This window comes from Doryrhamphus excisus, chromosome 21 (assembly GCF_030265055.1).
Source record: "Doryrhamphus excisus isolate RoL2022-K1 chromosome 21, RoL_Dexc_1.0, whole genome shotgun sequence".
NCBI lineage: Eukaryota > Metazoa > Chordata > Actinopteri > Syngnathiformes > Syngnathidae > Doryrhamphus > Doryrhamphus excisus.
In genome coordinates this window covers 10,158,357-10,182,166 of record NC_080486.1, presented here as the reverse complement: position 1 = coordinate 10,182,166, position 23,810 = coordinate 10,158,357, and the positions used below count along the sequence as shown (strand labels likewise).

At 41.4% G+C, this 23,810-nt stretch overlaps 1 protein-coding gene across 4 annotated transcripts in view; it reads left to right on the top strand.

Moving 5' to 3' along the window:
- The window catches only part of LOC131109036 (solute carrier organic anion transporter family member 5A1), a 52,084-nt gene extending 31,187 nt beyond the window's left edge, over window positions 1–20,897 (top strand). For all 4 annotated transcript variants that reach the window (XM_058060571.1, XM_058060572.1, XM_058060568.1 and 1 more), the window contains 8 exons: window positions 2,122–2,254; window positions 2,328–2,533; window positions 5,612–5,776; window positions 8,263–8,461; window positions 18,018–18,177; window positions 18,825–19,066; window positions 19,139–19,203; window positions 19,630–20,897. In XM_058060571.1, coding sequence (XP_057916554.1) covers window positions 2,122–2,254; window positions 2,328–2,533; window positions 5,612–5,776; window positions 8,263–8,461; window positions 18,018–18,177; window positions 18,825–19,066; window positions 19,139–19,203; window positions 19,630–20,090 — 1,631 coding nt within the window. In that variant the 3' untranslated portion in view covers window positions 20,091–20,897. The remainder of the gene's footprint in view (window positions 1–2,121; window positions 2,255–2,327; window positions 2,534–5,611; window positions 5,777–8,262; window positions 8,462–18,017; window positions 18,178–18,824; window positions 19,067–19,138; window positions 19,204–19,629) is intronic.
- Window positions 20,898–23,810: the final 2,913 nt, after the last annotated feature.

The window sequence follows — 23,810 nt, the reverse complement described above, 5'->3', positions numbered from 1 at the left end:
TATTAATAATTTTAAGTTTAATAATAATAATTAATTAATTAATAATAATAAAATAGTTTAATAATAATAATAAAAAGTTTAATATTAATTAATTTATAATAATAAAATAGTTTAATAATAATAATTATTAATAATTTTAAGTTTAATAATAATAATTAATTAATTAATAATAATAAAATAGTTTAATAATAATAATAAAAAGTTTAATATTAATTAATTAATAATAATAAAATAGTTTAATAATAATTAATAATAATTTAAAGTTTAATAATAATTAATTAATTAATAATAATAAAATAGTTTATTAATAATAATAATAAAAAGGTTAATAATAATTAATTAATTTATAATAATAAAATAGTTTCATAATAATAATTAATAATAATTTAAAGTTTTGAAAGTGCGTGTGGGCAGGTAGATAACCCATAACAAATCATGTAAACCCAATAAAACCCCATTTTTTTTATAGTTTAACATGCACAACGCTGTCTATATCATAGACGCTCAACAAGCTAAGGATGCTAACCAAGACGTTCATGATCAAAATACAATCAGAACACAGCTGGACTCAATGTTATTAATGCAGTAATTAATTAATGCACTCAATGCATTAATAACACGACAAGACGCGCGGCATATTGAACGGCATCTTCGATTTTTTTAACGCTAACTGAGGTTGCACTATATTAACATTTCTACTTCATAGTCCAACCACCATAAACCAATCAAAAGCGAGCATTGTTGTCTTTGTAAAGGAGTAGTAATGGAGACATGATATGCAAATTCTACTAGTAAACAACACAATCAACTTCTTAATGGCAGGGTAGTGTTTAAGTGTATGCATGGCGTCGTTGCGTAATGATTAAGGGCCCGATTATGGGGCCACATATTGATATTAAGCAACAAAAGTGACTTTTTAAGACGCATTCTCGCTGTTAAAAATGTCTGCGTACGGGTGAGAATATTTTTAATTGCTGAGAAATGTGCAGACACGCATCCCAAAGAGCTCCTAATCCTTCCACCGTGACAGCTTGCAGCAATGTTCCAGGTGTAATTATGGAACGTTAACCCCTCCCTCCCCCACTTGTAGCTACTAAATGGCTTTGACTTGTGTCTCTGCTGGATATCCGCAGGGGCTTTTTTTTTTTTTCCACTTGTCCGACGCGGGTTCTCTAACTTTAATGAGTTTTTGCTTTCCCGTGGCAGCGTGTGATTGGCTAACGCGCTCAGCGCCCTGCGGTGTTTAATGTTCCATGCCTTCCTGGTGTGTTGGCATAGGAAAAGCTGCAGGCCAGCCCTCGGGTCCAAAGCAAGACCTGTGGTGCTTTCAGGTCAAGCTCCGGGCCGTTTGGAAAGTTGAAAGGGATGTTCTCTCTTAGAGAGAACTCGTAAACAAATCAACTCTAACGCGTCCTTGCTGCAGTTTTATTAATGTTCATTCATTTAACCTTCATGCTCATTAAAATCATTCAGTGGAATTTCTATTTCCAGTCTGTTTTTTTTTTTTACCTCAGATGTGGAGGTTATAGTATAATAATAACCATAATAATATGCCACGTAATACGAACGTATGTATTAATATTAAGCCTTGTTCATATGTTGTGATATAATCTTATAAAATAAATAATAAATTAATTAATTAAGATAAAATGTCCTATTTTTAAAGCATATTTTTCAATATGCAAAATATTTTTTGTGTTCCAAAATTATTTAAAAAATGAATTTAAAAAATCTGAAGTTAATTGTATTTTTAAAAAATTTATTATATTTTACATAAATATTAATATATATTTTAGATATTTTTTTTAAAAGTAATACAATAAATGATATAATATAATATAATAAATATTAAAATATAAATAAAATATAATCAATATAAAATATAAATAAAATATAATCAATATAAAAATGTAAATAAAATATAATCAATATAAAAATGTAAATAAAATATAATATAATACAGTAAAATAAAGGTAAAATCATTAAAATAAGAAAACAAAAAAAAACAACAAAAATAAAATAAAATTAAACAAAATAGGAATAAGGGTTCTGCAATATACATTATGCTACAATTTTGCTAAATTAGCAAGGCTCTAAGGAGTGTTTGTTCTTCTCCCTTAGCTATCATGTACGTGATGGGAGCTTTGGGTCCAGCCGCCGGTTACCTCCTTGGTGGCGTCCTCATCGGCTTCTACGTGGACCCCAAAACGCTGGTCAACATTGATCAGAACGACCCTCGCTTTGTCGGCAACTGGTAAATATGACACACAATCCACCCCCCGTGTCTTCTCTTTCATTGTCGCCCACTCTTGTCGCTCTTCTTCCAGGTGGAGCGGCTTCCTCCTGTGCGCCATCGCCATGCTCCTGGTCATCTTCCCCATGTTCGCCTTCCCCAAAAAGCTACCACCGCGCCAAAGGAAAAGGAAGAAAAAGATCGGCTCTTCCGGTGACTTGTCCAGCGACGACGATGTAATGAAGGAAAAGTCCGGCCAGAATGTTTCGTCCTCGATGGGCTTCGGGAAAGACATCAAAGGTGAGGAAGAATCACTTCTTCATCGGTGCTCTTTTATCCTGCGTACTGTTGATTAGCTCTGAGCTACTGCTGTACATATAGTCTATAATCCAATCAATGCCAACTGTGCAGGTTCCATTCAAATCTCCTGTAAGGAAGTTATTGATTTAAGGAGGGTTGTCTAATGAAGCAGGTAATTCACTGTCGGTAGATAATGGCTTTTATGCTTTAGTGCACATTTTACTATTTGCTCCGGCAGCCAGATATACCAGGGATCCCCTCTATTTTCCCTGGAAGAGCTAAATCCCGCTGCAGGGTTTCCCAGCTTCCTCGTGTCTGCTCAGTCAGACATTCTGTGTTCCCTTTTTTTTTTTTTTTTTTAAATGAGCTCCCGGGGGGAACACAGTCACGTTTCCACACTCTGGTATAGACAAACTCTGCTGGCAGAGCAAAACAGCAGCAACGCTTCTTCGCGCTTCATCACGACTGCTTTAAGATGGATGGCGTCTGAAATGCTCATATAAGGCAAGGTCCCCATGATGCCTGATGTTGTGCAAACACTTCAACATTTGGCACTATATGCTTGCGTACGTCCTTCCATTGAAGGTTCGCCTGCAGCAAATTCGAAGCAGTACGCTGCACTCCAGAGGCTTTGAGCAAGCTTGATTTTGTCCTTCAGATGACTGCAAGTAAATACGCACAGGGGGCATGGCCCTCTTACGGAGTGCATACGGAGGTCCACTCCGAGACTCTGATGTGAATTGTGTTTTGATGGAAGTTGAATCGACATTGAAATTGAACCTATGCTGACGCCTTTACATGGAAATAGATATACGTATTTTTTTATTTTTTCATTAGATAAATGCTTGTTTCCAAACTGTATATAACATGCCTACCAGAAAAGGGGGTGCTGGAGCCTATCCCAGCTGTCTTCAGGCGAGAGAGGCGGGGGGTACACCCTGGACTGGTCGCCAGCCAATCACAGGGCACATATAGACAAACAACCATTCACACTCACATTCATACCTATGGACAATTTGGAGTCGCCAATTAACCTAGCATGTTTTTGGAATGTGGGAGGAAACCGGAGTACCCAGAGAAAATCCACGCATGCATGGGGACAACATGCAAACTCCACACAGAGATGGCCGAGGGTAGAATTGAACCAAAAAAAACAAAAAACAATGTTAACATGCTAAACATGCTAGGTTAATTAGCGACCCCAAATTGTCCATAGGTATGAATGTGAGTGTGAATGGTTGTTTGTCTATATGTGCCCTGTGATTGGCTGGCGACCAGTCCAGGGTGTACCCCGAGTCTCGCCCGAAGACAGCTGGGATAGGCTCCAGCACTCCCCCGCAACCCTCGTGAGGAAAAAGCAGGAGAAAATTAATGAATTAATTTTCTATGCCGCTTATCTGCATGGTGGTCAAGTGGTTAGCACGCAGGCCTCGCAGCTAGGAGACCATGCATGCACGGGGAGAACATGCAAACTCCACACAGAGATGGCCGAGGGTGGAAATTGAACGCAGGTCTCCTAGCTGTGAGGTCTGCGTGCTAACCACACGACCGCCGTGCAGCTGAGAAGTAAAACCAAACTAAAGTTGTCTTCTTCAGCATCACAATTGAACAGCCTCATTAGCCTCTATCTGTCTCATTTGTTCTTGAGCATTCATCTCCTCTTCCCACCGTTTGAAACCCAGTTAGTGACAGTGGACGGTTGACGGTCCAAACAGAAGCTGTAGTCCACTTCCTTAAGATGTGTCCCAGATTGCTGCATAACACCTAAAAATGTGATATTAGCTTCCTCTTCACTCCACTCCTCTGCACTCTAAGCACCATGGGAAATGTAGTTTTTAACCATAAACTAGCCCATCACTGCACAAACCGCAGGGTTCAAAGCATATACAGAGGAGGAAATGAGAAGCTGCAGAAGGTGCTGAGGTAGACGGTATAGGATCACTTCCTGAATAAAACGTAACACGAGACACACTGGGATACGCCATTGATTCTGGTCTCAATCATAAGACTATATAGCTTAGTTATCACTGTCACTTTCATAGGAGCAGATTCCTGTGGTCAAGGATATGATCTTGCGTGGCAAATATTGGAGGTCATTTTACACCTCATGGTGGCGCTATTGTTAAACACCGGTCGGAGTGGCTTTAAATTTCTCAATCACCGAAATTTGACACATCCATAATAAGGGCTGACAAGGACATGTCTGAAAAACATGGCCGCCATCAACAAAAACGTCCTGGCAACTAAATTGTCCAATGATTATATGTACGACTTTGAGGGTATCTGCATTACTTGTATGATAGCATGGCTTCCAAGATCAGTTACTAAATATTAAAAGCCTACATATTTTTAAAATTATGTCATTGACATTTCCAGTAGGAAGAAGCTTCACAGAGGGAGGGGGGGTGTTATGATGCCAAAGGAACCCCTCACAAAAGATCAAGTGTGACAAGCGTTACAAGCCAGTGGTGTGTCTGCTCGAGAGAACAGCTGCAGGAGGCATCAACAGGAGTTGACCATCTGTCCACGCTCCCCCCCCCCCACCCCCATCACCGCCCAGATCCCCCTGGGTGGGGGTGGAAATAATTAAACGTCTCCATCATATTTTATGGCTAATACAGACTTCACAATGATAGGGTTAGCACATATGATGTTGGTAAATCTGCCTAGCAACAGCGCCGCATTTATTTACACTGACCACCTAATTGTGGAAAATGGACGGTCGGTCACGTGCAGCGAATTGTCAAGACAGCAGCAGCCTCGGGGCGGAACGTAAAGGGCACGTTTGCCCTTGACGGTGTTGAAGTGCTGAGCTCGCCACGTGCGTGCCGACGAAGCAATGTCGCATCGGTGGTATTAGTTTTCGAGGCTAACGAGTAATTAAAACAGCCTCGTCCCTCTGGATTCTTTAATTAAGACACAGCAAGACCGCATGTGTGTGTCAATGTAATGTTGTTGTTATTACGCTCGGCCCTTCCTTAATTACAGCGTTCCCGTAATGATTCTTCCGAGGAGCGCCGTGCGTTAATTAGCGCACGCCACTGATGAAGTGCTCTGTCTCGTGTCACGCATCCGCAGACCTCCCCAGGGCGGCGCTGAGGATCCTCAGCAACATGACCTTCCTGTTTGTCAGCCTGTCCTACACGGCCGAGTGCGCCATCGTCACCGCCTTCATCACGTTCATCCCCAAGTTCATCGAGTCGCAGTTTGGCATGCCGGCCTCCAACGCCAGCATATACACCGGTAAGTTGTTTGGTTATCAATTTGAACCACAGCTCCACAGTGCCAGCAGCACTCATGCGGCCCCGGTCTGTGACACCACTATCACCGTTATTATGGGCTTGCTCAGTAATGCAAGCCCACTTAGAAACGGGATTAACAGCTCATTTTTTAGATAAACTTCTCAACTCTCCCTGTGGCTAAATGCTAATTGCTAGCATGTTAGCATTTAAGCTAATTTACTCATGTCTACAGGCAAATACACACATGGCATGATGTAGGAAGGTTATAGGACAACCTTGGCACTTTCTAAATTTGAGGCCCTCTTGCTAGGTGCTAGCATGATGACTGTTAGCATGTTAGCATTTTAGCTAATTTACTCATTTCTAAAAGGCAAATAGACACATGGCATGATGTGGGGACACTATGGGACTGCATCAACCTTTTCGGTACTTGAGGCGCCGTTGGCGCACCGGGCCCGAGGCAAGCCCATCAAAATTTCTGCGGGAATTTTCTAGTTGACAAATAATCTTGCTACTCACTTTTGTTGCCAGTTGTACATAATAATGGCAGTGTGTTGGTGTCTTTATACAAGCTTCACACTGACTACTCTCAAGTAAATCCATGTTTATGTACTTTCTCGAGTATTGTCCCCTGTGAAGGTATACTGTGATCAAATGTGTTGGATCTACTCTACTAATTGGAGGATTTGTGTAATTAGGGGGGTACATTGTGGTCATCTACGCCCATGCAGTTTTTGCGATGTAGAAAAAAAGCGGTGAAATGATGTTGCTACAAGAGCAGTTGAGCGACTGTGACTTCCGCAGTCCTGCTGACTTTCATTCAGCAATAAAAACACTCCATCCCCTTGAGTGGAGCGCACATTTATTTCTTTGTCGGCAGCAGGAGTCACATTCATCATAAACTTCTCTCTCTCTCTCTCTCTAAGCATTGCTTTGGTCTGGCTTCTTGTCCGAGACTAATCTAATCCTTCAGTGGTGTTGATGCACGGCTATCAGGATTAGTGTAGCAGCAACACGGCCCTCAAAGCAGGGATCTGCTTTGTTGTGTCTGACTGCCTACACCAGGGATGTCCCAACCTTGTCCGGCATTGGCCACAAGTTTTTTTTCCCCAAAATTAATGAATAAATGATAGCTGTTTGATCGTTGACAATGACCTATTATTAGCAAAAAATATTGAAAGACAAGTCATATGTAGTATTCTGAACACAAGGTGTCAGTGACGTTACATTGATGAGACATTACCTTACATTATGTTACCTTAACACTACATATAGTTAGCTATTGCATGTTTTAAAGTTCCATGTGTAAGTTTTTGTCTTCTTTGTTCTTCTTTCCAACTCCGTTTGAAGCACTTTAAGTGTAGAAAAAATAAATCGGAGGCTAACTAGTTAGCTACGTAGCTTGCTATGTTTGTGTCCCTGCAGTGATCTTATAGTTTGCACTGTGTTATGCAATGTAATGTAAATAATGTAGTGTAAAGGTGATTAAAGGGGTGTGTACAGGGCTCTAATAATGGTAAAAAAGTATTTAGAAAGTCCTAAACATATATACTCTAATTATGAAAATATTCTGCTTATTAATATTGGATTCTACTATTCTACTATCCTAATTTACCTAATTTAATCCTACTATTTACGCCACCGGATCTGGAACCAATTGACTGTGATAAAGACGGGATAAGTGGAGATGAAAAAGTGTAGTATGAGTATCAACTTTGGTGTTGTTTTTATTTTATATTTGCCAATTATCATCTTCGCATATGTTCTTCTCCTAATATTATTAATTTATTACCATAATACTTTAAATTTTAGATACCATAACTGCTCTGGAGTTTCATATAGTCGCAAGGTACGCGAAATAAAGCAGTAAATAACCACCCATGCCGGGTCAAAACACATCCTGATTAGGCAGCATGATTATTGCTGGCCACAATAAAAGGCCACTCCAAAATGTGCAGTTTTACCGTATTGGGTGGGGTGTCCTCTTTGCAGTTTAGGTAAGTAAACACCCTGGCTATAAATAGAGCATTTCCGGTACACACACACACACACACACACAATAAACACCATTACCTCGTCTCAAATGCCTGTTGCCAGGATACAAAGGGTCAGGGTGGTGCTGTTGCCATGGCCACCATGCCAAGCGGCTTGAGTGCAATGGGAATTAGTATGCCTTTTTACGAGGTCAAAGGTCACTAATATCGGACCTGAGAGCGAGGATGCCTCGTGTTGGGACCTCCTTTGGCACTCTCGCTGCCAGCCAGCAGCCATATTTGCCTCTTCTCAAGCTGTCAATTAGACTAACTGCAGTGGACTGAGAGCATGTGCTCGCCAGTGCGGCAGCCTGACGTGACTCACTAGCGGGGCCTGGTCACATTGATTTATTGTAGCCTATTCTGGTCCTTTTTGCAAATGATTTATTCATGGCAGCCACAAAAGCAAAATGTAATACAGATATTTACTGCTGGCACTTTTGTATTCCTGCAGGTTTGATCATCGTGCCCAGTGCCGGCGTGGGCATTGTACTGGGCGGCTACATCATCAAGAAGCTGAAACTGGGGGCCCGTGAGTCGGCCAAGCTGGCCATGATCTGCAGCGGCGTCTCTCTGCTTTGCTTCTCCACGCTGTTCATCGTAGGCTGCGAGAGCAGCAACCTGGGTGGCATCAACATCCCTTATACCACAGGGTGAGCACCTAATATCCAAAGCAAACAGCATCACACCGCCATTGCTAGGAAGAGTGTTAATGAATGCTGAGTGACACTCGCGTCTGCTCTTTTGGCTGCGATGAGTCACCTCCACTTGTGATGACATGCATAATTGCATGCATACAGTACATACACATGGACGTATAGTAAGGCTTTTTTTCCATTTTTTTTGGACATGATTATCCCAAACTGAAAAAAACGCCATACTAACCCCTTACGTTTTTTTCAAAAATTGACACCCTCAAACTTTGGCATTTTATGCCATTTTTGGGCTCTTCTGGGCCCCTGTTGAGTGTGTGTGAGGTTTCCCCTGTTTTTTTGACCAGAAAAGTGCATTTTCAGCAAGTTGAAAAATTGAAAAAAACGACATACTAACCCCTTACGTTTTTTTCAAAAATCACAAAATTTAAAACTGGCATTTTATGCCCTTTTAGGGTGCTTCTGGGGCCCCTGTTGAGTGTGTGTGAGGTTCTCCCTGTTATTTTGACCAGAAAAGTGCATTTTCAGCAAGTTGAAAAATTTGAAAAAAACGCCATACTAACCCCTTACGTTTTTTTCAAAAATCGACACCCTCAAACTTTGGCATTTTATGCCATTTTTGGGTGCTTCTGGGCCCCCTGTTGAGTGTGTGTGAGGTTTCCGGTGTCTTTTTGCCCAGAAAAGTGCATTTTCAGCAAGTTGAAAAATTTGAAAAAAACGCCATACTAACCCCTTACGTTTTTTTCAAAAATCACAAAATTTAAAACTGGCATTTTATGCCATTTTTGGGCTCTTCTGGGCCCCCTGTTGAGTGTGTGTGAGGTTTCCGGTGTCTTTTTGACCAGAAAAGTGCATTTTCAGCAAGTTGAAAAATTTGAAAAAAACGCCATACTAACCCCTTACGTTTTTTTCAAAAATCGACACCCTCAAACTTTGGCATTTTATGCCATTTTTGGGTGCTTCTGGGCCCCCTGTTGAGTGTGTGTGAGGTTTCCGGTGTCTTTTTGACCAGAAAAGTGCATTTTCAGCAAGTTGAAAAATTTGAAAAAAACGCCATACTAACCCCTTACGTTTTTTTCAAAAATCGACACCCTCAAACTTTGGCATTTTATGCCATTTTTGGGTGCTTCTGGGCCCCCTGTTGAGTGTGTGTGAGGTTTCCGGTGTCTTTTTGCCCAGAAAAGTGCATTTTCAGCAAGTTGAAAAATTTGAAAAAAACGCCATACTAACCCCTTACGTTTTTTTCAAAAATCACAAAATTTAAAACTGGCATTTTATGCCATTTTTGGGCTCTTCTGGGCCCCCTGTTGAGTGTGTGTGAGGTTTCCGGTGTCTTTTTCACCAGAAAAGTGCATTTTCAGCAAGTTGAAAAATTTGAAAAAAACGCCATACTAACCCCTTACGTTTTTTTCAAAAATCGACACTCTCAAACTTTGGCATTTTATGCCATTTTTGGGTGCTTCTGGGCCCCCTTTTGAGTGTGTGTGAGGTTTCCGGTGTCTTTTTGACCAGAAAGTTGAAAAAATTGAAAAAAAACGCCATACTAACCCCTTACGTTTTTTTCAAAAGTTGACACCCTCAAACTTTGGCATTTTATGCCATTTTTGGGTGCTTCTGGGCCCCCTGTTGAGTGTGTGTGAGGTTTCCGGTGTCTTTTTGACCAGAAAAGTGCATTTTCAGCAAGTTGAAAAATTTGAAAAAAACGCCATACTAACCCCTTACGTTTTTTTCAAAAACCGACACCCTCAAACTTTGGCATTTTATGCCATTTTTGGGTGCTTCTGGGCCCCCTGTTGAGTGTGTATGAGGTTTCCGGTGTCTTTTTGCCCAGAAAAGTGCATTTTCAGCAAGTTGAAAAATTTGAAAAAAACGCCATACTAACCCCTTACGTTTTTTTCAAAAATCACAAAATTTAAAACTGGCATTTTATGCCATTTTTGGGCTCTTTTGGGCCCCCTGTTGAGTGTGTGTGAGGTTTCCGGTGTCTTTTTGACCAGAAAAGTGCATTTTCAGCAAGTTGAAAAATTTGAAAAAAACGCCATACTAACCCCTTACGTTTTTTTCAAAAATCACAAAATTTAAAACTGGCATTTTATGCCATTTTTGGGCTCTTCTGGGCCCCCTGTTGAGTGTGTGTGAGGTTTCCGGTGTCTTTTTGACCAGAAAAGTGCATTTTCAGCAAGTTGAAAAAATTGAAAAAAAACGCCATACTAACCCCTTACGTTTTTTTCAAAAGTCGACACCCTCAAACTTTGGCATTTTATGCCATTTTTGGGTGCTTCTGGGCCCCCTGTTGAGTGTGTGTGAGGTTTCCGGTGTCTTTTTGACCAGAAAAGTGCATTTTCAGCAAGTTGAAAAATTTGAAAAAAACGCCATACTAACCCCTTACGTTTTTTTCAAAAATCGACACCCTCAAACTTTGGCATTTTATGCCATTTTTGGGTGCTTCTGGGCCCCCTGTTGAGTGTGTGTGAGGTTTCCGGTGTCTTTTTCACCAGAAAAGTGCATTTTCAGCAAGTTGAAAAATTTGAAAAAAACAGCATACTAACCCCTTACGTTTTTTTCAAAAATCACAAAATTTAAAACTGGCATTTTATGCCATTTTTGGGCTCTTCTGTGACCCCTGTTGAGTGTGTGTGAGGTTTCCGGTGTCTTTTTGCCCAGAAAAGTGCATTTTCAGCAAGTTGAAAAATTTGAAAAAAACGCCATACTAACCCCTTACGTTTTTTTCAAAAGTCGACACCCTCAAACTTTGGCATTTTATGCCATTTTTGGGTGCTTCTGGGCCCCCTGTTGAGTGTGTATGAGGTTTCCGGTGTCTTTTTGCCCAGAAAAGTGCATTTTCAGCAAGTTGAAAAATTTGAAAAAAACGCCATACTAACCCCTTACGTTTTTTTCAAAAATCGACACCCTCAAACTTTGGCATTTTATGCCATTTTTGGGTGCTTCTGGGCCCCCTGTTGAGTGTGTATGAGGTTTCCGGTGTCTTTTTGCCCAGAAAAGTGCATTTTCAGCAAGTTGAAAAATTAGAAAAAAACGCCATACTAACCCCTTACGTTTTTTTCAAAAATCGACACCCTCAAACTTTGGCATTTTATGCCATTTTTGGGCTCTTCTGGGCCCCCTGTTGAGTGTGTGTGAGGTTTCCGGTGTCTTTTTGCCCAGAAAAGTGCATTTTCAGCAAGTTGAAAAATTTGAAAAAAACGCCATACTAACCCCTTACGTTTTTTTCAAAAATCACAAAATTTAAAACTGGCATTTTATGCCATTTTTGGGCTCTTCTGGGCCCCCTGTTGCGTGTGTGTGAGGTTTCCGGTGTCTTTTTCACCAGAAAAGTGCATTTTCAGCAAGTTGAAAAATTTGAAAAAAACGCCATACTAACCCCTTACGTTTTTTTCAAAAATCGACACTCTCAAACTTTGGCATTTTATGCCATTTTTGGGTGCTTCTGGGCCCCCTTTTGAGTGTGTGTGAGGTTTCCGGTGTCTTTTTGACCAGAAAAGTGCATTTTCAGCAAGTTGAAAAAATTGAAAAAAAACGCCATACTAACCCCTTACGTTTTTTTCAAAAGTCGACACCCTCAAACTTTGGCATTTTATGCCATTTTTGGGTGCTTCTGGGCCCCCTGTTGAGTGTGTGTGAGGTTTCCGGTGTCTTTTTGACCAGAAAAGTGCATTTTCAGCAAGTTGAAAAATTTGAAAAAAACGCCATACTAACCCCTTACGTTTTTTTCAAAAATCACAAAATTTAAAACTGGCATTTTATGCCATTTTTGGGCTCTTCTGGGCCCCCTGTTGAGTGTGTGTGAGGTTTCCGGTGTCTTTTTCACCAGAAAAGTGCATTTTCAGCAAGTTGAAAAATTTGAAAAAAACGCCATACTAACCCCTTACGTTTTTTTCAAAAATCACAAAATTTAAAACTGGCATTTTATGCCATTTTTGGGCTCTTCTGGGCCCCCTGTTGAGTGTGTGTGAGGTTTCCGGTGTCTTTTTCACCAGAAAAGTGCATTTTCAGCAAGTTGAAAAATTTGAAAAAAACGCCATACTAACCCCTTACGTTTTTTTCAAAAATCGACACCCTCAAACTTTGGCATTTTATGCCATTTTTGGGTGCTTCTGGGCCCCCTGTTGAGTGTGTATGAGGTTTCCGGTGTCTTTTTGCCCAGAAAAGTGCATTTTCAGCAAGTTGAAAAATTGGAAAAAAACGCCATACTAACCCCTTACGTTTTTTTCAAAAATCACAAAATTTAAAACTGGCATTTTATGCCATTTTTGGGCTCTTCTGGGCCCCCTGTTGAGTGTGTGTGAGGTTTTCGGTGTCTTTTTGACCAGAAAAGTGCATTTTCAGCAAGTTGAAAAATTTGAAAAAAACGCCATACTAACCCCTTACGTTTTTTTCAAAAATCACAAAATTTAAAACTGGCATTTTATGCCATTTTTGGGCTCTTCTGGCCCCCCTGTTGAGTGTGTGTGAGGTTTCCGGTGTCTTTTTGACCAGAAAAGTGCATTTTCAGCAAGTTGAAAAATTTGAAAAAAACGCCATACTAACCCCTTACGTTTTTTTCAAAAATCGACACCCTCAAACTTTGGCATTTTATGCCATTTTTGGGTGCTTCTGGGCCCCCTGTTGAGTGTGTGTGAGGTTTCCGGTGTCTTTTTCACCAGAAAAGTGCATTTTCAGCAAGTTGAAAAATTTGAAAAAAACAGCATACTAACCCCTTACGTTTTTTTCAAAAATCACAAAATTAAAAACTGGCATTTTATGCCATTTTTGGGCTCTTCTGTGACCCCTGTTGAGTGTGTGTGAGGTTTCCGGTGTCTTTTTGCCCAGAAAAGTGCATTTTCAGCAAGTTGAAAAATTTGAAAAAAACGCCATACTAACCCCTTACGTTTTTTTCAAAAATCGACACCCTCAAACTTTGGCATTTTATGCCATTTTTGGGCTCTTCTGGGCCCCCTGTTGAGTGTGTATGAGGTTTCCGGTGTCTTTTTGACCAGAAAAGTGCATTTTCAGCAAGTTGAAAAATTTGAAAAAAACGCCATACTAACCCCTTACGTTTTTTTCAAAAGTCGACACCCTCAAACTTTGGCATTTTATGCCATTTTTGGGTGCTTCTGGGCCCCCTGTTGAGTGTGTATGAGGTTTCCGGTGTCTTTTTGCCCAGAAAAGTGCATTTTCAGCAAGTTGAAAAATTGGAAAAAAACGCCATACTAACCCCTTACGTTTTTTTCAAAAATCACAAAATTTAAAACTGGCATTTTATGCCATTTTTGGCCTCTTCTGGGCCCCCTGTTGAGTGTGTGTGAGGTTTCCGGTGTCTTTTTCACCAGAAAAGTGCATTTTCAGCAAGTTGAAAAATTGGAAAAAAACGCCATACTAACCCCTTACGTTTTTTTCAAAAATCACAAAATTTAAAACTGGCATTTTATGCCATTTTTGGGCTCTTCTGGGCCCCCTGTTGCGTGTGTGTGAGGTTTCCGGTGTCTTTTTGACCAGAAAAGTGCATTTTCAGCAAGTTGAAAAAATTGAAAAAAAACGCCATACTAACCCCTTACGTTTTTTTCAAAAGTCGACACCCTCAAACTTTGGCATTTTATGCCATTTTTGGGTGCTTCTGGGCCCCCTGTTGAGTGTGTGTGAGGTTTCCGGTGTCTTTTTGACCAGAAAAGTGCATTTTCAGCAAGTTGAAAAATTTGAAAAAAACGCCATACTAACCCCTTACGTTTTTTTCAAAAATCACAAAATTTAAAACTGGCATTTTATGCCATTTTTGGGCTCTTCTGGGCCCCCTGTTGAGTGTGTGTGAGGTTTCCGGTGTCTTTTTCACCAGAAAAGTGCATTTTCAGCAAGTTGAAAAATTTGAAAAAAACGCCATACTAACCCCTTACGTTTTTTTCAAAAATCGACACTCTCAAACTTTGGCATTTTATGCCATTTTTGGGTGCTTCTGGGCCCCCTTTTGAGTGTGTGTGAGGTTTCCGGTGTCTTTTTGACCAGAAAGTTGAAAAAATAAAAAAAAAACGCCATACTAACCCCTTACGTTTTTTTCAAAAGTTGACACCCTCAAACTTTGGCATTTTATGCCATTTTTGGGTGCTTCTGGGCCCCCTGTTGAGTGTGTGTGAGGTTTCCGGTGTCTTTTTGACCAGAAAAGTGCATTTTCAGCAAGTTGAAAAATTTGAAAAAAACGGCATACTAACCCCTTACGTTTTTTTCAAAAACCGACACCCTCAAACTTTGGCATTTTATGCCATTTTTGGGTGCTTCTGGGCCCCCTGTTGAGTGTGTATGAGGTTTCCGGTGTCTTTTTGCCCAGAAAAGTGCATTTTCAGCAAGTTGAAAAATTTGAAAAAAACGCCATACTAACCCCTTACGTTTTTTTCAAAAATCACAAAATTTAAAACTGGCATTTTATGCCATTTTTGGGCTCTTCTGGGCCCCCTGTTGAGTGTGTGTGAGGTTTCCGGTGTCTTTTTGACCAGAAAAGTGCATTTTCAGCAAGTTGAAAAATTTGAAAAAAACGCCATACTAACCCCTTACGTTTTTTTCAAAAATCACAAAATTTAAAACTGGCATTTTATGCCATTTTTGGGCTCTTCTGGGCCCCCTGTTGAGTGTGTGTGAGGTTTCCGGTGTCTTTTTCACCAGAAAAGTGCATTTTCAGCAAGTTGAAAAATTTGAAAAAAACGCCATACTAACCCCTTACGTTTTTTTCAAAAATCGACACCCTCAAACTTTGGCATTTTATGCCATTTTTGGGTGCTTCTGGGCCCCCTGTTGAGTGTGTATGAGGTTTCCGGTGTCTTTTTGCCCAGAAAAGTGCATTTTCAGCAAGTTGAAAAATTTGAAAAAAACGCCATACTAACCCCTTACGTTTTTTTCAAAAATCGACACCCTCAAACTTTGGCATTTTATGCCATTTTTGGGCTCTTCTGGGCCCCCTGTTGAGTGTGTGTGAGGTTTCCGGTGTCTTTTTCACCAGAAAAGTGCATTTTCAGCAAGTTGAAAAATTGGAAAAAAACGCCATACTAACCCCTTACGTTTTTTTCAAAAATCACAAAATTTAAAACTGGCATTTTATGCCATTTTTGGGCTCTTCTGGGCCCCCTGTTGAGTGTGTATGAGGTTTCCGGTGTCTTTTTGAGCATAAAAGTGCATTTTCAGCAAGTTGAAAAATTTGAAAAAAACGCCATACTAACCCCTTACGTTTTTTTCAAAAATCACAAAATTTAAAACTGGCATTTTATGCCATTTTTGGGCTCTTCTGGGCCCCCTGTTGAGTGTGTGTGAGGTTTCCGGTGTCTTTTTCACCAGAAAAGTGCATTTTCAGCAAGTTGAAAAATTTGAAAAAAACGCCATACTAACCCCTTATGTTTTTTTCAAAAATCGACACCCTCAAACTTTGGCATTTTATGCCATTTTTGGGCTCTTCTGGGCCCCCTGTTGAGTGTGTGTGAGGTTTCCGGTGTCTTTTTCACCAGAAAAGTGCATTTTCAGCAAGTTGAAAAATTGGAAAAAAACGCCATACTAACCCCTTACGTTTTTTTCAAAAATCACAAAATTTAAAACTGGCATTTTATGCCATTTTTGGGCTCTTCTGGGCCCCCTGTTGAGTGTGTGTGAGGTTTTCGGTGTCTTTTTGACCAGAAAAGTGCATTTTCAGCAAGTTGAAAAATTTGAAAAAAACGCCATACTAACCCCTTACGTTTTTTTCAAAAATCGACACCCTCAAACTTTGGCATTTTATGCCATTTTTGGGTGCTTCTGGGCCCCCTGTTGAGTGTGTGTGAGGTTTCCGGTGTCTTTTTCACCAGAAAAGTGCATTTTCAGCAAGTTGAAAAATTTGAAAAAAAACGCCATACTAACCCCTTACGTTTTTTTCAAAAATCGACACCCTCAAACTTTGGCATTTTATGCCATTTTTGGGTGCTTCTGGGCCCCCTGTTGAGTGTGTGTGAGGTTTCCGGTGTCTTTTTCACCAGAAAAGTGCATTTTCAGCAAGTTGAAAAATTTGAAAAAAACGCCATACTAACCCCTTACGTTTTTTTCAAAAATCGACACCCTCAAACTTTGGCATTTTATGCCATTTTTGGGTGCTTCTGGGCCCCCTGTTGAGTGTGTGTGAGGTTTCCGGTGTCTTTTTCACCAGAAAAGTGCATTTTCAGCAAGTTGAAAAATTTGAAAAAAACGCCATAGTAACCCCTTACGTTTTTTTCAAAAATCGACACCCTCAAACTTTGGCATTTTATGCCATTTTTGGGTGCTTCTGGGCCCCCTGTTGAGTGTGTGTGAGGTTTCCGGTGTCTTTTTCACCAGAAAAGTGCATTTTCAGCAAGTTGAAAAATTTGAAAAAAACGCCATACTAACCCCTTACGTTTTTTTCAAAAATCGACACCCTCAAACTTTGGCATTTTATGCCATTTTTGGGTGCTTCTGGGCCCCCTGTTGAGTGTGTATGAGGTTTCCGGTGTCTTTTTCACCAGAAAAGTGCATTTTCAGCAAGTTGAAAAATTTGAAAAAAACGCCATACTAACCCCTTACGTTTTTTTCAAAAATCGACACCCTCAAACTTTGGCATTTTATGCCATTTTTGGGTGCTTCTGGGCCCCCTGTTGAGTGTGTATGAGGTTTCCGGTGTCTTTTTCACCAGAAAAGTGCATTTTCAGCAAGTTGAAAAATTTGAAAAAAACGCCATACTAACCCCTTACGTTTTTTTCAAAAATCACAAAATTTAAAACTGGCATTTTATGCCATTTTTGGGCTCTTCTGGGCCCCCTGTTGAGTGTGTGTGAGGTTTCCGGTGTCTTTTTCACCAGAAAAGTGCATTTTCAGCAAGTTGAAAAATTTGAAAAAAACGCCATACTAACCCCTTACGTTTTTTTCAAAAATCGACACCCTCAAACTTTGGCATTTTATGCCATTTTTGGGTGCTTCTGGGCCCCCTGTTGAGTGTGTGTGAGGTTTCCGGTGTCTTTTTCACCAGAAAAGTGCATTTTCAGCAAGTTGAAAAATTTGAAAAAAACGCCATACTAACCCCTTACGTTTTTTTCAAAAATCACAAAATTTAAAACTGGCATTTTATGCCATTTTTGGGCTCTTCTGGGCCCCCTGTTGAGTGTGTGTGAGGTTTCCGGTGTCTTTTTCACCAGAAAAGTGCATTTTCAGCAAGTTGAAAAATTTGAAAAAAACGGCATACTAACCCCTTACGTTTTTTTCAAAAATCGACACCCTCAAACTTTGGCATTTTATGCCATTTTTGGGTGCTTCTGGGCCCCCTGTTGAGTGTGTGTGAGGTTTCCGGTGTCTTTTTCACCAGAAAAGTGCATTTTCAGCAAGTTGAAAAATTTGAAAAAAACGCCATACTAACCCCTTATGTTTTTTTGGGCCATTTTGTAAAGTAAGGCTTTTTTTGCATTCGTATTATGTGAACGCTTCTGGACTTACCTGCTGCCGCTCCTTTTCTGGTTCCCTCATATATTATTTTCCCAAACTAAACATGAATATTGTCAACGGCACACTTTACGTTGCATCATCCGTCCCTGTCTTGTCCCCGCAGGCCGACGCTGACCCTGACGCACAGGAATCTGACAGGAAGTTGCAACGTCAACTGCGGCTGCAGGATCCACGAGTACGCCCCCGTGTGTGGCTCGGATGGCATCACCTACTTCAACCCCTGCCTGGCCGGCTGCAGCGCCGTGGGAAACGACAGCAGTGGGGTGAGCGACGTCGTGTGTATGTGTGTGCCACCCTGGAACAAGGGGGGCAATGGAAGGGGACAGGCCATAGGGTACATCCCCCAGAATAAAAATAATATTTATAAAGTAAATTAGTGATCATAGTAAAATAAGCATCATAAATAACCACTAATATTACTGAGTGAATTCATGAAATATCATTTAAAATAATTTAATTGTGCCTGAATTTGTTAGAAAATATTGTAATATTAAACTTTTATATATTAAAAAAATTATTGTATGTATTTATAATTCAGTCTTAATATATATATATTGACATCAGCACCACAATGCATAGCAAAACATTTAATAAAATAGTGTAAACAGAGCAGTTAATGTTAGTTAATTTATGCAAATAATTATTGTTTAAAATGTAATTATTTGAATTTATAAAAATTAAAAAAATCCAAAATTAAAACAAATTAACCAAATAATAAAATTGGTTATAATGTAACATTAATAATAGTCATTTTTCATAATTAAAATAACCAAATGTAACAATGTAATAATTGATTAAAGAGTTCAATAATTAATCCAAATAAATTAACAGCATAAAGTCATAATGGGACAAAAATAGCCATGTTTCTGTGCACACAACCTTTAACCTTTGACCCCCTTCCTGTCCCCAGTTGCGGAACTACACAGACTGCGGCTGCGTTCAGAGCCGTCAGGTGATCACGCCATCGTCGGGCGGCCAGGTGAACCAGCTCCAGCTGGTCATCGTCAAGACGTACCTGAACGAGAACGGCTACGCGTTGTCGGGCAAGTGCGACCGCATGTGCAACACGCTCATCCCTTTCCTCGTCTTCCTCTTCATCGTCACGCTCATCACGGCGTGTGCGCAGCCGTCCGCCATCATCGTCACGCTCAGGTGAGATAAAGCGGTCCAGTTAAAATGGTGGCGGCGTATACGATGTACGATGATGGTGTTGTGTCGCTGCAGGTCCGTGGATGAACAGGAGAGGCCTTTTGCTCTCGGGATGCAGTTTGTCCTCCTCAGAACTCTCGGTGAGTCGAAATACTTTGCTACGTACTTCTACACATTTGCTATAAATAATGTAGACAACACAAGGCGGTGATGGCATTTGGAGAACTTTATTTAAAGTCCAAACAAGTCAGCATCAAAAAGCTAATGCTTTAAAAAGCATTGATTTCATTAACTGAGAAATGCTGCCATCATGTGGTCAGTAAACGCTATTGCAGCGCCTTGTGTTAACACTTTGGAATAGCTGGGATTTTTTTAACATGGAGTTGTACTCATCATCATCGGCAGTAACTTACCCACACTTAGTCACGTGAGCTGGGGGGTGGAGTCACTGCTGAAGGGGTGTGTCCTACATGTGGAAAAAAATGCCTTTAATTAGACTTGAATGAATCGTTAATTGAATAAATAATGAACTTACTTTGTCATTGTGGCCCCGCCTCCATGGTTAGCCTACATCCCGACGCCCATCTACTTCGGCGCCGTGATCGACACCACCTGCATGCTGTGGCAGCAGGACTGCGGCGTGCAGGGCTCGTGCTGGGAGTACGACGTCACCTCCTTCCGCTTCGTCTACTTCGGCCTCGCCGCCAGCCTCAAGTTCGTGGGCTTCGTCTTCATCTTCCTCACGTGGTACTCCATCAAGCACAAGGAGGAGCGCGTGGAGCGCTGGCGCCAACACCTGGCGCCGCCCCTGGGCACCGTCAGCGAGCTCATCTGCCACGCCGGCGGCCACAAGAGCCACGCCCGCACGCGCTCCTGCCCCGTGTTCCTCCCGCCCCGCGCCGAGGTCCCCGCCGCTTTGCTGCTGGAGCGCGGACACAGCAGCCTCAGTTGCCCCGGCAACGCCCTCAAAGCAATAACCCTGCCTATCGTGTTGCCGCATCACCACAGAGGCTCCGCCCACGTCTGACAGCCCGTGCCTTCCCCTCCCTCGAAAGGGCTGACTCAGCATCTCGCCACGGTGCTACCGACATCACTAAAGCACAAACGTGTCCTATGCAACGTACGCCTCCGCCGCCCACTCGCAGTACTGAACAGCGCCCCCCCCCCTTTCTTTCTGCGTTTTTTTGTGCCTCAGTCTTTGAAGCGACGCCACCGGTACATTAAACAGGGACAGTCGGGTTCCGAACGCTAACCCGACTACGTGCTAAGGCTACTACTGTATGTCCCAAAGATGTGATTGTATTGTACGTTTAGTTAGCTAGGAGACTAACAGTAGCATAGACGGACGGCATGGCCGCTTTTCTGCTGTTATTGTTGTTGCTATTTTTAAACTGGGTCTATATTAAAGGGTATTACATTTGACTTCCTGCTCCTTTTTAAATGTTCACGTAGTATTTGTGTGACTTGAAGTACCTCAAGCGACTAACCGAGATCATGGTGTAAATAGCGATACAAATACGGTAGAGCGTAGTACGCGTATTTATCATCCTAACCTTTTACTCAAAAGACGAGAGTCCAAACAGTATTATTATTATTATTATTGACAAGATGCCTACATTACCCATAATGCACTTCTCCGAGCAGCATTAAGAAAGACTGGACCTCACGGATATTTTAGCAGTATTCAGAAAGCTCTTAATGACGTTCCTCAGGAGCAGAAGTCTCTCGTTTATGTTTGTGGACTATTTGCTTTACAAATGACTTGAATACATTGTTGAGATTTAGCATTAAAAAAACAAAAAGTCAACAAGCTTTGTCTCGTGTCGTTACTACCCCCCCCACCACCACAGTATTACATTAAACTACAGTTGGACCACTTACCTGGGTGTCTAATTTCAATTACATAATATTTGACAAGTTTTAAGTCAATTATTGGGGGGGTACGAATGCATTTTTTGTAATAAACTGCATATAAAAAGTACATTTAATTATATATATTAATTTATTAATATTAATTAATTTATTTATTTACTATAATTAATTTATTTATTAATAATTACAATTTTAATTAATTATTACAATTATTTATTAATAATTCAAACTAAAAGTATTAATTTATTAATTAAAAATTTAAATTATTAATTTATATTTTAAGGTGTTTACATTGGGGGGCAGCTGACTGTACAAGTACAAATGCATAATTTTGTTATTGGTTTAATTTTTTTTAGGCCTTTATATATTTGTAAATATACTTACATTTACCAGAAATAATAAATATCTATTACAATACGCGCCAGAGATTGGGTTGAGTTGCAAGGTTAATAGTGATACGGAATCTGTTGTAGCGGAGACCACTATTTTTTCACTATATGAGTAAATATTAAAGTATTTTCGCACGTGATAAAGTTTGTACGAGCACGGCTAACGCTTAAACGACATTAGCAATGTCACATGACCACTGAGTGGGAACCGAACCCACGCTGGCTGCATCAGCCGATTGAACCATTATGTTCCATCAGTGACATCATGTGACACCTAAAAAAAATTAACGGGGAAGGTTTATGCACGAAGACGACATTAGCAATGTCACATGATCACTGAGCGGGAACCGAACCCACGCTGGCTGCATCAGCCGACTGAACCATGATGGTCCTTCAGTGACATCATGTGACACCTAAAAAAAAACAACGGGGAAGGTTTATGCACGAAGACAACATTAGCGATGTCACATGATCACTGAGTGGGAACCGAACCCACGCTGGCTGCACGGGGCGGCAGCCGACTGAACCATGACGGTCCATCAGTGACATCATGTGACACCTAAAAAAAAAGAACAGGGAAGGTTTATGCACGAAGATGACATTAGCGATGTCACATGGTCACTGAGCGGGAACCGAACCCACGCTGGCTGCATGGGCATCAGCCGATTGAACCATTACGGTCCATCAATGACATCATGTGACACCTAAAAAAAACAACAGGGAAGGTTTATGCACAAAGATGACATTAGTGATGTCGCATGATCACTGAGTGGGAACCGAACCCACGCTGGCTGCACGGGTATCAGCCGATTGAACCATGACGGTCCATCAGTGACATCATGTGACACCTAAAAAAAAACAACGGGGAAGGTTTATGCACTAAGACGACATTAGCGATGTCACATGGTCACTGAGTGGGAACCGAACCCACGCTGGCTGCACGGGGCGGCAGCCGACTGAACCATTACGGTCCATCAGTGACATCATGTGACACCTAAAAAAAAACAACAGGGAAGGTTTATGCACTACGACGACTTTAGTGATGTCACATGGTCACTGAGCGGGAACTGAACCCACGCTGGCGGCACGGGCATCAGCCGACTGAACCATTACGGTCCATCAGTGACATCATGTGACACCTAAAAAAAAAAAACAACAGGGAAGGTTTATGCATGAAGACGACATTAGCGATGTCACATGATCACTGAGTGGGAACCGAACCCACGCTGGCTGCATCAGCCGATTGAACCATTACGTTCCATCAGTGACATCATGTGACACCTAATAAAAAACAACGGGGAAGGTTTATGCACTACGACGACTTTAGTGATGTCACATGGTCACTGAGTGGGAACCGAACCCACGCTGGCTGCACGGGTGTCAGCCGACTGAACCATGACGGTCCATCAGTGACATCATGTGACACCTAAAAAAACACAATGGGGAAGGTTTATGCACTAAGACGACATTAGCGATGTCACATGGTCACTGAGCGGGAACCAAACCCACGCTGGCTGCATGGGTATCAGCCGACTGAACCATGACGGTCCTTCAGTGACATCATGTGACACCTAAAAAAAACTACAGGGAAGGTTTATGCACAAAGACGACATTAGCGATGTTGCATGATCACTGAGTGGGAACCGAACCCACGCTGGCTGCATCAGCCGACTGAACCATTACAGTCCATCAGTGACATCATGTGACACCTAAAAAAAATTAACGGGGATGGTTTATGCACTAAAGACGACATTAGCGATGTCACATGGTCACTGAGTGGGAACCGAACCCACGCTGGCTGCATCAGCCGATTGAACCATGACGGTCCATCAGTGACATCATGTGACACCTAAAAAAAACAACGGGGAAGGTTTATGCACTAAGACGACATTAGCGATGTCACGTGATCACTGAGCGGGAAATGAACCCACGCTGGCTGCACGGGTATCAGCCGACTGAACCATGATGGTCCTTCAGTGACATCATGTGACACCTAAAAAAAACTAACGGGGAAGGTTTATGCACTAAGACGACATTAGCGATGTCACATGATCACTGAGCGGGAACCGAACCCACGCTGGCTGCATCAGCCGACTGAACCATGACGGTCCATCAGTGACATCATGTGACACCTAAAAAAAAAAACTAACGGGGAAGGTTTATGCACAAAGACGACATTAGCGATGTCACATGGTCACTGAGTGGGAACCGAACCCACGCTGGCTGCATCAGCCGATTGAACCATGACGGTCCATCAATGACATCATGTGACACCTAAAAAAAACAACAGGGAAGGTTTATGCACTAAGACGACATTAGCGATGTCACATGGTCACTGAGCGGGAACCGAACCCACGCTGGCTGCACGGGGCGTCAGCCGACTGAACCATGACGGTCCATCAGTGACATCATGTGACACCTAAAAAAAACAACAGGGAAGGTTTATGCACGAAGACGACATTAGCGATGTCATGTGACACCTTAAA